Here is a 15571-nt window from a genome sequence, read left to right on the forward strand (position 1 = left end):
TTGAGTGCATCCGCCGCCGGTGATGCTGCTGACTCATCAGGCAACATCCAACCGGGGCTTCAAAGCTCAAATTCAGGTTTTTCTGGTCCGCTCATTTGTTGTTCTCACTGCAATTGGCGGTGGTGGAAAGTAACCAAGTACAAATACTTATTGTACTGTGAGTGGATTTTTCAGGTAACTGTACTTCACAAAGTTTTGGTTTTTTTGTGATGACCTTTTGAAAACTGATATCTGTACTTTTTGTTTCCTCGAGAATTTAGTCTTATCAAACGATTGCAGCAAATCTGTCTAATCGGAAAAAAAGAACAGCCAGTGTAGCAATTATATATATATATAGAAAATATTTTTTTATTATTATTTTTTTTTGGGGGGGGGTACAGTATGAGTGCCTGCATTCTGTTTTCTTAAAGAGGGGAGTGAGAGAATCATGTCACTTTACATGTTGTTTCAGGGCTAAAATAAACAAATTGCTTCAAACTTATTTTTGAAGAATATGTCTTCTTGCATATTTGAAACTCCAGCTGCTTTGTTTTGGCTATTGGCAGTAAAAATTCATTTGGACTTTTGTACAGTATACTTATTTTATTCAGATCTCTGCACACACGTACCTATCTGTGGAGTACTTTTGTCACCATTTGCCGGAATGACGTTTTTTTGTTTGTTTGTTTGTTTCCTCTTCTGATTGGACGCAGGCTGAGTTTTGAAGGCGGGCGCAAGCAAAGCCGCTCCTCGGTTTAAAAAGGAGGCGAGCTCAGGTGAGCTCAGGTGCATCCTGCTCACACTAGAAACGGGTTCAGCGCCTCACAATGTTCACAGGCACAGCTGATGGCAGCCGGGCATGCAGCCCCGACTGCGACGAGACAGCGGCCGGAAGCCGCCCGAGCCGGAGCGGGGACGTCCGGTCTGCGGCCCAGTCCGAGGAGAAGGACGACATGGTGGGACTCAATGACAAATTCCTCAGGCTGATTGAAAAGGTTCGTTTCCACAAAGTTTTTTTTTTTCTCATTGTACTTTTGTACTATGAATTATAGCTGCTTTGATGATTTGGCACAATTTCTTAAAAATTACTGGACCCAAATTGACTGTAAGAAATATTGGGATAGAATAATTGGGTCTAAACTGAAAACAGATCATGCAGAAGGAAAAGAACAGAACAAGACACACACAGCCTCACAAAATAAGTAAATCGCTACTGTGCATAAGGAAAATCTTCTGTGTATGTGATCGGTGCCGTCATGTCTGTCGTTTCACGCCACGTGTACTTTGAAAGATTGGAGACGCTCAAGTGGACTATGGGGAATATTATTTTTGACCAAAAAAAAAAAAGGTTAAGACCTGGAACAGAGTTTGAGAGCAATGTATTTGTTCTCAGCTCGCAGCTCGTTCCTCTCGGCTCTGTCTCGTTCAAAATAGTTTTGTAATAGATTAATTAATGCCATATCGTGGCATGTATATATATATGTGTGTGTGTGTGTGTGTGTGTACGTGTGTGCATATTTTGTTAAATTCATTTAACATTTTTAATTTGAGAGAAGGAGGGAAAGATGTCAACAATTTTACCTATTAAAGCTTAGTTTTATCAGAAAAGTCTTGATTTTAGTCCACATTCCACAGAGCTCAATAAATAAGTTAGACATTAAAATCACGTTAACCCTTTCTTAACATATTTGGTATCTCAAATCTGAGTTACAAGGGATCCCATTAAGTGAAAGGATAAAATAGTGGGCCATCATTATTTCAAATACTGTATAATGCTCATGATTCTTCTTGCATATTTCTTTTCATTGCAAACCATCGTCCGTCTTGATGTCTCAGGTGAAACAGCGGGAGGACGAAAACAAGAAGTTGGACACCAAGCTGAAAATCCTCAAAGGTCAGGAGGCCCACAGCGGCAAGATTGAGGACGCGGTGAAGCCGCTGCAAGCGGCGCTGAAGGAACAGACTCACAAGTTATTCGCTGACCAGGCCAGACTGGAGGACGAGCTGCTTCACAACCAGGACGAGGCACAAAACAACAAGGAGAGGTGGGAGGTCAATGATGCTGACACATTGCCGCTGTCGACTGCGACAGGCACAAATAATTCCGCTTTCATTTCTCCCTCAGGTATGAGGGCGAGTTTCTGAAGAAAGCCGAATTGGAGAATGAGTTCATTGTTGCCAAAAAGGTAATCCTTTTGCTTTTATATTACGACACTTCAAAATACAGCTAAGCGAGTTTATCGCAGTTCCCGACCTGTTCACAACTGGTGAAGAGAGTCCTTATAAACAACAGTTTTGCATCTCCCACACACTGTAAAAACATTTAATAAAAAACACTTTTTAACCTATTGGTGAATTAATTGTAATGCAAAACGGATCGAAAATACTGCAATTGTAGCATCTCCGTACAGACGTGTGCATTTAAGAGGTGAAGTCTGGTAGGGTGTCTTCTGCCATTACCCCGTCTGTGTGTGAGTGTCTGGGCGTGTATAGTGGCTGACAGCAGCTCCTGCTCACTGTGTTTTTGTTCGATTGCTCTCCCAATGTTCATGCGACACCGTGACTGTGGCTCTCCTTTCCCACGTGGGAGGGCCTCACATTCAATTAAAATACAGTTATACTTTCAGTTACATGTGCCTCACCGGTGTTCAAAACGCAAACCTTTAAAATTTGAGATGCCACCACTAGATGGCGGCAGCAGACTTCACAACATCCGGCCACCATCAATTCACATTGTCTTCCCTGTGGTCGGAGGACAACAGCAGTTGGTGGCAGTAATGTGCCAGTTCAGTTATATTTAGTTTTATTTTTTCATGTTTTTTATTCATTGTAATATTTTGTATTATATTTTTAATTCAGTGAGAATTTTCATTGTATTCTAAAGCCTGACGTGGGACTACTCAAGTCAGCACGTGATACACCCTACGTAGCGTAACACACGTCTTACTACTGCAATATTGTGCATCATTTATATGGATGGAGCCACAGGGGGGGCCTCGGTTTTTTTTTTTTAAAGGCATACGCACTCAAAATCACAGATACTACAGTTGAACCTGCGGATGCTGACACCAAGTGGAAAAAACACCTGCATCTTATGTGCACATGTAATTGTTTAAAAAGCAAAATTGTTTTTCTTCATATTAATTCCCTGGAAAGGAGTCACTGATGGTATAGTGCTACACACACCTGCCTTTGGTGCGGGCAGCGTGGGATCGATTCCCGCTCAGTGATGGTGTTGATATCTGCCCTGCTTTCCTGCAACCCTTGTGAGGATAAGCGGCTTAGATAATGACATGACATTCCCGGGCTAATTGGTTGACTATTCGATCATAGAAATATTTGTTATCTGTGGTCGTACTACGCAGGTTAATTATGTATGTACCTTCAGCCGTCTCGTGGAAGAGCATTTCATTGTTCTGCCTGCCGCTCTACGTCACTGGCATAGATAGATGAACAAAGATCCATTACTTGTAGTGAAGACTCAATTTGCAGAGCAGGTAAGTGGAATTGGATTACGGTTAGGAATCACTGCATCCGGACACTGGGTTCACTATCCACCATCCAGTTTGAAAATCGTGCTTCACGAAAGGATGCCGATGAAGCTCACTTGGAAGCTGTCCATTTGGCACTGGAGTTGGAAGATCTGATGGGCCAGCTGGAGTTCTTCAGGCTGGGCTACGATGAGGTAACGTCAGCTTTATCCTCCGCTTGTTTTGTTTTTACCTCCGTGAAGCGTGCGTCCATCCCCGCAGGAGATCAAAGACCTGGAATCTCAAATCCAAAACCAGACGGTGATCATACGAGACAGCGGCAAGCGCTCGCAGGACATGAATGAGATCGTCCAAAGTGTCCAGAGTCAGTACGCCGATGCGGCCGCTCGCACTTGCCGGGAAGCGCAGCACTGGAACCAGAAGAAGGTGCGACTGAGCATACGAAAAGTCGGACGGGGCCTTTTTATGAATGCAGTTGACTCGTCTTGCTTTCAGATGGACATCCTGCTTCCAAAAGCAAGACGGCGTGAGCAGCAAGTGAGGGAAGTGCGGAGGGAGATCAACCACACCCTGCGCCTCCTCCAGAAGCTGAAGGGAGAACTGGACGCTCTCGAGAGGAAGGTTTGTTTCTGCAGGTGGCAAAAGTACTCACCCAAATACTTTGTTGGGTAAAAAGTAGTCAAAAGATTGATCAAAGTAGAACTTAAGTAAAGGTAAAAAGACGTCCGACAGCCCCGATATGTCTTTTCGCAGTTTTCGTGACAGAGCACATTATTTCCATGGTCGTTTGCCTGCAGGAAAAATCTCTGAAGAAGGACATTGACGACACGATCACGGAAGGCGACCAAAGCGTGGAACGCGCCCGCAAGGACGTCGGCCAGCTGGACGTGGCCCTGAGGCGCGCCAAGCTCGACTTGGCCGGCCAGATCCGAGAGCAACAGGCGCTGATTGACCTCAAGATGGCCCTGGACCTGGAGATCGCCACCTATCGCGAGCTGCTGGAGGGCGAGGAGCAGAGGTACCCTTCGACCCACGGCAGCTCGCCATAAAAACCAAGACACTGGTGGAAAGGCAGCAAGTACAAATACTTCATCTCATTTTTATTTATTTATTAGGTGTCCGTACTTCAGGAAATATTTTTCTGACAACTTTTTACTTTTACGCCCTCAATCTGAAAGATGGTAACTAAACTTTCTGCTTACATACTTTGTACTCCTTAGTTTATCAAAAATAGGCATTTCACTTCTTCTTTTGTTACTTCCGCAGAGGACGACACTGAAAGTTGATCAAAGTGGGAAACTATTTTGTGTGCGGATTTATTTTTTTCATTTTGTATCATTTGGGAAATATCTGAACTTCATTTTGAGTACATCATTGTTTTCTTATTGGGGGGGAACCTAGAATGGAGTGCAAGTTGGCGGTTTGTCCCCACCTGTGTGAAGAAGAAATGCCAACATCCCCAGTGCTGAATCATCAATTAACTTGTTATATGTGGCTTAAATACAGCACAGCCTTTCAGAAAAAATACACCATGCAATCAGTCAATCATGGTGGGATTAGTGTGATGGCCTTGGGCTGCTTTGCTCCTTCAGGACCTGGACATGACATGACCCTCAAAAGCCGTTCTTGCTCGAAAACCCTCCATTTGTACTGAAATCAAACAATTCTTCAATTAAGAGTCAGCCAAAATATTTCCAGAAAGACATAAAAGACTTGCTGCCAGTTCTAGAAAACACTTGATTTCAGGTGTTGCTGCTGAGGATGGCTCAAGCAGTTCTTTGGTTTAGTGGCGCAGTACTTCTTAACACAGGGCCAGTTAACTTTGACTAGTATTTTTTCCTTAATAAGTAACTAAATAAACAAATAAATAAATCTGCATTAAAATTATATATTTTATGTTCACTTGGGCTGTATTTGTCTATTCACATTTGCTGGATGATCTCAAACATCTGAGAAGAGGGTCCTGACCTTTTCATGGCCCTTTGGGCACTCTTGGCGAAAGTCGAGTCGTGCAACTCACCCCATTTTCCGCTTGTGCTTTTGTGTCTTTGCAGAATGAACCAACTCATGCGTAACTCAGGTGAGATTCCAAATTCACAGTGTTTTATGTGCCGAAGACCAACTCATTGAGTTTGTTTTTTGCGATCTATTTCTATTTCAAATTTGATTTATCGGAGACCAAGAGGAGTGCTACAAGAAATGACGCAAATCCACTTAATTGCTCTTTCTTGCCCTCTCCAAATAATCTATCTTTATCTATCAATGCCAGTGAAGTATTGTGCTAGGCAGATCAATTGTGGCGCTACCAAATCATCATTATTTTGAGATACAAGCTGAGGTTTTGTTGATTTTTTTTTTTTTTTTCCTGCTTTGACTTGTGAACAAAAATTTGAGATGCTAGCGCTTTATCAACTCAAGTAATTTCAGAACCAGCAGTAGTTTGCCGGCTAGTCAACAGCAAGAATTCTAACCCTTTAAACAATGGCTATTTTAACACAAGTGCTGGAGCTAAACATATAGACAGACAGTCTATACAGCAGGCATATATTATTTATCCTCGGAGAAAAACAACTTTTATCACTGACGTTCTCATGTATGTCTGTATTATCCTTATTATCCCCGCTTTTCAGACTTATGCATTGCATAAAAGTTAAAGGTTTATTTTGGATATGAAAAGCAAAAGAAAAGGGGTATTTTTCAAAAGAAATATCCTGCACTTAATTCATTCCAAGTGCAGTGACCGACTAAATACAAACCTTTCTTTTGCTCAGATTTCTAAAACCAAAGAAAGCAACTTCCATGCAGACCTTCAGCCCGATGAGCCGCAAGCCCAAAAAGCCGGGGCTCACGTCACGCCTAATCTCATCCGTGCTGCAAGTCCTCAAAACGAGACAGGCCTGCTCATCAAGGTGCAAATGGAGGCAGGGAGGGTTGTGTCCGAAAGTTCCCCCAACACAAATGATTAAACCGAGAGTGCCGAATGTGAAATTGAAGATCTTTGTGAAAAAAGATGGTTCCATCCACCCCCCAAACCCCTCAATTCTATTAGTCAGCAAAGAAGTACTTGTTTAAAAAAAAATTAAAGTTTAAGATAACTGCGATGCACCTCTCAGTAATTGTGACTCTATTTTATTCTTTATTGAGTACAATGGATAGCATTTGTTGAGCAGTCGTGATGGGTTTTGGCAGGCCGTCTTAAATGTTCCCCTTTTGCTCTTTCGTCTTGGTGATGTCACGTGTTGTTACCGTGTGGAAAACATATTTGTACATGCACTGAACACGCAGGACGATCCCTTGAGGACATCTCGTCTCTCCTCACGCCGGGCATCATTTCGGACCTGATTTGCCAATAATTTCATTAACGTCTGCTCTCCCTCCTCCCTCCTCCTTCTTCTTCTTCTTTCCGCCCCCGTGCTACCCATTTAAAATCTCATTTTCACTGAGGAACACACACAAGACGTGGAGCGTATTTCACGTTTATTTCAAAGAGTAATTTTCCTCAGTGAGGCTTTGCTTATTGAGGCAAACATTTTTTTCATGGAACGCAGATTTTTTTTGACAAAGCACACATCTGTGATGTTGACATTTGACCAATATGTGGGAGTAAAAAAAATGTCCATTCTATTTAAGATGAGCCTTTTTTTTTTTTTTTTTTTAACTCTGGGCTGTCTAATAAATGTCTGCGTGGAACTCGGGCCAATGTTATTCCTTGTGACTTCTTACTGAAGATGAATTAGACTCCTGAGAGAAAGGGAGAGCATCCCTCTCTCCTCCTCAGCTTGCATACCAGTACATAGATAAACACTTCTGGGGGGAAAGAAGGAGTAAACATTGCAGGCAGGAGGTAGACAGAAACTGGTTACAATCATTTCAAGTGCAGCCAAAATAACAGGACTTCGGCAGCGTTCAATTCCACGAGGTGAGAACTAGCTGTCCTTCTGAGCAGTATTTCGACATCAAATGTAACAATGCCCCCATTAACAATTGTCTGCCGTTCATTGGCAACCAGTCCAAGCTGTACTCTGCCACTGCGACCACTATTACTCCTGCTGATACTACTAGTAGTGCTGCTTCTACTAGTACTAGCTGCTATTACTACTAGGTCAGTGTTTGCAAACAACAACTATGCAGCATATTTAGTCTGTTCATTGAAAAGCATTCCAAAATGTACAGCAAGGGTTTTCAAACAGTTTCGGGGTCCACTGAACCGCAAATTTCCGTAATCCCGACGCCAATCAAGCGAAACAAGCATGTGTAAAAATTCTATTCTAATATTACATTAAATTAATATTTTGCATTTTGTTAAAAACGTGTAATCTTACAAGAACCAAATTGCATTTTTCCTAGCTAAAGTCATATTATATTCATGTCAAATTCTAATGTGCAAACAACCTCTCATATTAACATGAATCTAAAAAAAATATATTATAACCGCTTTTAGTGGGGAATAGATGCCTTGGGGGAAAAATGACAAACTTTGTTCTAAAAAAAAAATAAAATAAAAGACTAATCACACATTACAAAGCTTACAGCTGACACACTGAGAACGCCCAATCTCGTCAGATCTCGGAAGCTCAGTGGGTTTGGCCCTGGTTAGTACACGGGTGGGAGACCGCCTGGGAATACCAGGTGCCGTAAGCTTCTCTCCCCGGCTTAAATGCGCAGGGGTTGCGTCAGGAAGGGCATCCGGCGTAAAACTGTGCCAAACAAATATGCAGTCATCTGAGATGACACGCTGTGGCGACCCCTAACGGGACGAGCCGAAAGCAAAAGGAAGAAGAATCACACATTACAACCATATTAGAGCTTTAGGTTAGCATAAAGCCAAGGTCATTAGTAGTTGTACATGCAACTCTTTATTCACCAACCTCAATAGTTACTATTTTATAATATTTCTCGAGTCGTGGGGGACTTTTTTTTTTTAAATCCGTTTCTTTGCAATTTTATGATGAATTAGATTTTAAGAATTAGATATTTAAAAAAACACCAAAAAAGTGGAGGTGTCTGCTTTTGCATATGAACTCTTCAACTGAACTAAGACCAAATACTATATGATAAATAATTTCTTTTTTTTCCCCCTTCTCCAGCTGTAACAAAAAACAAACAAACGAAAAAAAGCTACACGACATTCTGGTTGGTATTTTCTCTGACCGTGGACTCCGTCGCTGTCTGCATCCTCTGCCTCAACCTGTCCCGAAGTTTCCGGTGCAGCTTGTACGCCGGTTCGGTGTACTGCCTGTTGGCGAGGCCCAAGACCAGCGGCACCACGGCCATGCCCCCGATGCCGGTGCACGAGAGCACGACGTGCGTGCTGGCGTTCCACTTGGTGTCGCTGATCAAGAAGGCCACGCACACGTGCATGTAGATGAGGTACGGAACCCAGCACGCCAGGAAGGTCAGAGACACGGCCACCACGCAGCGAGTGTAGCGCACGTTCAGCCGCTGCTCGCGGTCCGAGGCCTGGCCGCGCTCCACCGAACGGTGCAGACGGCAGATGTCTTTGAGTTGCCCCCGCGTGATCCACAGGACGCGGCCCGTCATGGCGGCGATGGTGAAGATGGCGGGCAGAACCAGCCCGTAGACCTCCAGGTAGATGAAGGCGTTGGGGAAGACGCGTCTGTACGAGCAGCACACGGTGACGTTGGCCGAACAATTTGACCACCAATTTTGGCTGCGTGCGCAGCAGCCATTCCAATCCGGGCTGGTCCAGTTGTTCCAGCCGAAAGCGGGCAAGGAGGCGAACAGGAGCGGGGGCGCCCACACCGACACCAAGGCCAGGGGGAAACTTCGATGCATCCACAAGTTGCTGTAGCGCAGGGGCTCCACGATACAAATGTAACGCTCGTAGTGGACCATCACCAAGTTGAGAAGAAACGCCAGGAAGAGAAAGTTTGGGAAGATGTGCGCCACCAGGCAAGAGCCGAAGCTCAGCTTGCGGTTGAGTCCCATCAGCGGGATGAAAGGGAGCGCCACGCCCGTACACATGTCGGCCACAAGCAGGCTCAGGAAGAAGTAGTTGGGCGTGTTGTGGAGCTTGCGGTTACACAAGATGCCCAAGATGATGACCAGGTTGGCCAGGATGATGGAGGTGGACAGCGGGACCGTGATGGCGTAGATGAGGTGTTCCTGGCTGAGCAGAGCGCCGGGGTCGCTGCAGTCCATCGTGGAAGAAACCAACAGGGCGGTTCCGCTCGCACCGGCGTGCGGTGACCCTGCGGAACGCCCAAATCGCACAGCTTAGTCCCACATCTAGATGGGAGCACAAGTGTCCTGACGTCTATCTTTTTTATTCTGTTTATCCCGCATGTGATCAGAGGGAAGATGAAGCCTTTCATGGGTGACTTGTGGTAGGTGGACTTATAAATCCTGGACTGATTATCAGTCCTTGAGACAGACCAACATTCGCATTCACACCTACAGATAATTTTAGCAGTGGCGGGCCGTCGATTTGATACGAGGGCCTTCAACCAGGGACTTAAGCCACCACCTAAAAGCACCACAATCGCGTCGCATTTAGAGACTTCCAATACAGTTCAAAAACACAACAAACGGAGCGGGTCAGACTTAATTAATTAATAATTAGCGATTAATGGCACGGTGGTGCAGCTGTAAAGCGTTGGCTTCACAGTTCTGAGGACCCGGGTTCAGTCCTGGCCCCGCCTGTGTGGTTTTTGGATTTTCCCTCCGTGCCTGCGTGGGTTTTCACCGGGCATTCCGGTTTCCTCCCACATCCCCAAAATGTGCATTCACTGGAGACTCTAAATTGCCCTTAGGTGTGATTGTGTTTTTTGTCTCTATACACCCTGCGATTGTCTGGCAACCAGTTCATGATGTACCCCGCCTCCTGCCCCGATGATAGCTGAGATAGGCTCCAGCACTCCCGCAACCCTTGTGAGGATAAGGGGCTAAGGGAATGGATGGATTATTGATTAATATGATAAAATATTAAAGCCGTAAACAAAATACTCGCAAGAGATGTTGATTATTAAATGTCTTCAGATCGCAAGACTTATGAAATTTGCTGCGACCACCCGATTAGATGTAGGAAAAATGTAAATGTTATTGTGACATGAAACTAATTGGTCTAAAGCATCTTTCCTTCCTCAGATTCTTCAGGACCAGTAACCAACAGTTACAGGAGAGTTAAAAGCGACATTGAGGCACCTCTCCGAAGCAATTTTAGTGTTCAAAGAATCTTCCTTTCAAGAGCTTCCGGGTCATTTCACTCGAATGGGAGAGGAAAGAGGCGAATTGTGAACCCTTTGGGCAGATTAGATCGACAATTTGATTGGCCGGGACAAAAAAAAAAAAAAAAAATCCCAACATACTTGCACTGGAAGCAGTACAGCAGAGAAAGTCTACGAAATGACTGGTAATGAAATTTCATGGGACAAATATTCACATTTAGTTTGTAAATGGAGCTCAGTGCTGATGATAGTATTTCGAGACTTCACTCAAGCCAGACAAGCGCGCAATCAAATAAGATCCTGACCTTTTTTTTTTTTTTTTTTTAAATACAAACTACAGTTTATGAAGCAAAGAAGATGTTTGCAGAATCTTCCTATAAAACCACATTTCCATATGACCCACGTCCATGTGCTATATGCCGTCCAGGATCACAGCTGTCTATTCACACTCGTCACTTGTGTTAAAACTGCAATAGGTTACCTTGGAAACTCACGGTATATTGGACCTTGAACTTTTTTGAAAGTCATTAAAACTCAGGTTTACCTTTCAGTGAGGATCTGGTGCGATCTGCTCAATTCAGCTTGTTCTCCTTGACATCCCTTCTGCTTGCCACATCTGAGGTCAAATGATCATCGCTGCTTCCTTTTTAATCCCTTTATCGGATCCCAAATTCTGAAAACGTCACAGGACTCTGCAGGCAAGGGAGAGGAGCAGAGACGTGCGGCTGGTCCGTCTGTCCGCACGCCGTCCAAAGGACGTGCACAACTCAGAGGGGGGCGGGGGGAGGCACCAGTTTGCTGACCCACTGACTTGGTCCCTCAGCCCCTTGCATCTAGCCCCCCCCTCCCAATCCAGCATGGAAATGAGTTCCTTTCATAATAAGATTCCTGGTTAACGTTGCCCAGCAGCCAGTTTCTGTAACAGTCGTTTAAAGTCGTGAAACAAAGTTACAGGTTGATGTGCGCCAGGAGAACGTGAGATACTTCCACCAGATTACTGGAAGGAAGGAAATAAAGGAGGCACACACTGAACCAAACACAGGTGGCCAACGACGTACGTGCTCACACTAGACTGTCCTCGAGTCGAAGTACAGAATAATTATTTGTGTAAAAAAAAAAAAAAAAAGACTGACTAAAGTCAACTCCATGAGAAAGCAAAAGTAGAAAAGTACAGACTCCAAACCGTACTCAAATACAAACTCGAATAACACTGAAGTTGGAACGTTGTGTTAAATGTAACTAAATATAGAATACAATGATTTGCAAGTCCTTTACTACCTGTTGTTGTGGTTGTTTCTTTCGGCTTGTCCCTTTCGGGGTCATCTCAGATGAACGCACATATATGTTTGGCACATATATGTGCGTTCATCTGTATTCAATGTATATACACTACAAAAAAAAAAAATATTCCAACTGAGAAACGCTTCGGTTTTTTTTTTTTTTTTTTTTTTTTGCAACGTAACGCATTATCAAAAATCTGGGGCAGGGACATGTTCATCAAGTTCAAAGTGGGTGAACATTTGCATGTCACGTGAAGCAATATTTGCATGTTTTATGTTGAAGCTTAATAAATATTCTTTTGTTATGAAGTGGTGCCTGCAATACAATCCTGTTAAAGTTGGGCCAGCGACATTTTTTTTTTAAAACCACAATGTTGCATCCCTTTTTTCCTTTCAGCCACACTCATGAAGCTTTTGGGAAGTTTTGAAGCTTTGTAATTGGAATTGTTTCTTCATGTTGCTCCAAAACATGTACGTACCTTCCAAGATGAATGGTTCTTTCATAGATGTGCAATTGTGAAATATGGAGTTGTCACACCCCAGCACAGTTTTCCTCTTTGTGTCCGCAGTGCATCTCAGATGAGCTCGGGCCCAGAGAAAGTCGGCCGGTGGGGTTCCGGGCTGTAGTTGATTTGCGGTTTCGGTTTTGCATGGTAGAGTTTTAACTTGCATTTGTAGATGTAACGACCAAATGTGTAAACTGATGACAGTTTTCTGAAGTGTTCCTGAGACCACGTGCAGGCAATATCCCTTTACACAAGGATGCCGGTTCATGTTGCAGTGCCGCCTGACTGGTACAAGGTCACAGGGATTCACTTCAGAGAACCAATGTCAGTAAATACAGTTCACTGTTACATCCTTACACCCCAACTATTATCTTTTTTAATAGCTCTATACAGACCTACCTGTCATTTGGAACCCACGAAGCTCTCATCCTTTGCACCTGTGCAAACCATTTTTCACAATGAAAATGGTCTTTTGGAAATGTATGAAGAGTAAATCCAACCTCCCGAGTGTTCAAACAATAGAACGAGCTGTCATTTTGGTTGACACGAAGGAACAAAGAGCTACCTTCCCGGAGGTAAAACTGGCATAAACACACTACGCCGCCTGAGTGTGCTCCTGCTGACAGCGTCACTTCCTGCTTCTTCTCCAAAACAAATCCCTTAAGAGGATTTTCATGGCGGGAGTTATAAAAAGGCATATACGTCAAAATCATGTTGTGGTGAAAAACGGATGGGTCCATTCCAGCTGCCTTTTTAAAAAAATTAAAAACATACTAAAAATCATGCTTTTCATGTCAGTGCAATTTAAAACCCTACTTTGCAAAGGAAAAAGCCATTTATCAACAACCCCCAGAAACGTCGCCCGCTTCTTGAAAGTGGACTGATGCAAAGTGGAAAAGCATCCTGTGGTCCCTTTTGGTGTTTCGTCCCTTTTGCAATTTATGTTAGCCTTGTATACAGTTGTGCATATCCATGTAAATGCATATTCAAGCACATCTGAACATCAATCAGGAGGACCTTCTACCACTGTTTCATTCTTTCTTTCTTGAATTAGACCAAGAAACCTACGAGCTCAGCGAGCTCGCTAGCTGGCTGGCTGGCTCGGTTCTTTTTGTTGTAATGCAGAATTCTAGCTTAGGAAGCACCAAATGTTACATACAGCTTTAAGCGCTTTGTTTAGGGGAGTTTTCAACAGCCACGTGAGCACGGGGAGCACAAGCAAAACTCCACACAGGCGGAGCTGGGATTTGAACCCGCAACCTCAGAGCTGTGAGGCAGATGTGATAGACAGTTTTTTGGGTGGGGGGGTAGCAGGATAGGCAAAGGGGAATTAATTTATTGTTTGCGATTAACAATCGTCATTCTTAACACGTGGCCGCAAACTTCGCTGCCTGTCGGTGAGACAGAAGGATGAAATATCAGTGAGTGCTCTTGAACTGGACTATTGACAATTCAGTCGCTTTCGGAAAAATCTCAAGCTGCAATATCTTGTGTCCGTTCAGCTGGTCACACGATTCATAACGGCGACTTTGGGTTTGCTCGTGAGTTTTGCAGCATCTCGTTGCCTGTGTTCTTTATGGCCCCACATTTGCAGTGTACAATCACGCATGGACTTCTTCATCTCCATGACGATGCCGAAAGCAAGCAAGCGCTGGGCTGAGGTGGAATATGCGCACAACTCTCTCGCGCGCTCGCTTGGGCCGCCTCACGCTGTGCGTAACTCAACTTGTCAGTTCACACAGACACACACGGTGTATGTCTGAATTCACAACAGCTGTCAAGCGCACCTCATATCTAAACACAGCACCTGATGGAAAGTGGTCAGAGGCCCCGCGTTGTGTGCCAAACAGTCTTTCCGTGCCATCCTCTGCACATCGACAAAACAAACTGAGCATTGGAAAGGGAGCGGAGCACTTTTCGGCGGCCATGACAGCGGCCCGCATTTCGAGGTCGGGCTTGCCGTGTGTTTGTAGCTTCTTACATTTGGGACTGTTCACGCGCATGTCTGGATGAGTTACAACACACAACCAGATACAATAAGCTCAGAGCCCGAAAAATGTAGCTGTGAGGAAGGAGCACTTGTGCACAGGATGTTTATTCTCATCCGCGGATGGCAAACCCAAATGCGTGAGGGGCACAAACCTACATGAAACAATGAACACAAATGTAGTTTGAGTCCTGGAAAAGTGTTGGAATGCTTTATAAACTGGAGAACCCGATTTCTTGAAAAATTACACGTGAATGCTATTATGCTAAGGCCGCTTGTAATGTTTAAGAAGTAAAACTATGGTGGGCAATCAAGCAAGGAGTAATTTTAATGCAATGATTTTGTGCTTATGTTTAACTCTGGTAACAACCCAGAGGAAACGACCACCACTTTCCCAACTCGGATGTCGGGTCTCAGCGCAGTTTTTGGTGCCAGCCAGGCAGACTCATTGAGAAGGAAAAAAAAAAAAGTTTACGATCGCTTCTGATTCGGTTAAGACTCGGCCAGACAGGGAGATAAACGCTACTCGATTGGACTTGATAATGATCTTTAAATCTTGAACTAAAGTCTACTTATGCTTGAGTTCCACTGACCTATTAAATGGCTTGAGCGCAAGACTTTCCCCTCAGAGGACGATTTTCTGGCTGATGACATTAAAGTGTACTTTGAAGTGCATACACTTCTTCTTCGGGAGTCTTCTTGTCTCCCTTAATGACTCATCAGCCATTTATTCCCATCTGATAAAATGTCGAGAGAACAAACAAGCAACGATACTGTGAGAAATCACCGACGTGAAACGACAGAGCCTCTCAATGAGGTCCAGTGTACCGCAGCGGGGCTCCGAAGATTTCCAAAAGTCTACACACCCTGTTCAAACGCCAGGTTTTGCTAATGCAAAATTTACACAGTGATAAATAATCTTTCCACCATTCATGTGACCTATGGCCTTGCAACACAAACAAATGGAATTCAGCACATGCCAGTTCCCAGCATTCAGAATCTCTGATTAACCCCCCAAAAAAATTCAGATCTGCTCTTCAAGGGGGTATTTTGGGCTATGCTCACACTGCAGGTTAATTAGATTTTTCTGCCCAATGTGATATGTATATGTATATTTTTCCCATGTCAACGTGAACAGTAC

The 15571-nt window shown here is 44.0% G+C and overlaps 2 protein-coding genes across 6 annotated transcripts; one reads left to right on the top strand and one right to left on the bottom strand.

Annotated features, from left to right (window-relative positions):
• Window positions 1-131: 131 nt before the first annotated feature.
• Window positions 132-7047, top strand: LOC133504728 (keratin, type II cytoskeletal 8-like). Of its 5 annotated transcripts, XM_061827298.1 has the most exons (11): window positions 132-174; window positions 693-755; window positions 817-974; window positions 1816-2024; window positions 2105-2165; window positions 3545-3664; window positions 3732-3896; window positions 3966-4091; window positions 4268-4488; window positions 5525-5550; window positions 6242-7047. In XM_061827298.1, exons 3-11 carry the CDS (start codon window positions 933-935, stop codon window positions 6247-6249), a joined length of 978 nt encoding a protein of 325 aa, XP_061683282.1. In that variant the 5' UTR covers window positions 132-174; window positions 693-755; window positions 817-932; the 3' UTR covers window positions 6250-7047. The 5 variants fall into 5 exon arrangements, 3 of the variants coding, with proteins under 3 accessions (XP_061683282.1, XP_061683260.1, XP_061683271.1); XR_009796064.1 differs by lacking the exons at window positions 132-174; window positions 693-755 and having other exon boundaries at window positions 762-974; window positions 4268-4548; XR_009796068.1 differs by lacking the exons at window positions 132-174; window positions 693-755 and having other exon boundaries at window positions 762-974; window positions 5428-5550.
• A 169-nt stretch (window positions 7048-7216) lies between these two features.
• gpbar1 (G protein-coupled bile acid receptor 1) lies at window positions 7217-11493 on the bottom strand. The gene is made up of 2 exons (XM_061827310.1): window positions 11202-11493; window positions 7217-9682 (listed from the first exon to the last, which is right to left on the bottom strand). The coding sequence occupies exon 2, from the start codon at window positions 9630-9632 to the stop codon at window positions 8589-8591; it is 1044 nt and encodes a 347-aa protein (XP_061683294.1). The 5' UTR covers window positions 9633-9682; window positions 11202-11493; the 3' UTR covers window positions 7217-8588.
• Between the last annotated feature and the right edge of the window lie 4078 nt (window positions 11494-15571).

The sequence above is a fragment of the Syngnathoides biaculeatus genome, chromosome 2 (genome assembly GCF_019802595.1).
Source record: "Syngnathoides biaculeatus isolate LvHL_M chromosome 2, ASM1980259v1, whole genome shotgun sequence".
NCBI classification, from domain to species: domain Eukaryota; kingdom Metazoa; phylum Chordata; class Actinopteri; order Syngnathiformes; family Syngnathidae; genus Syngnathoides; species Syngnathoides biaculeatus.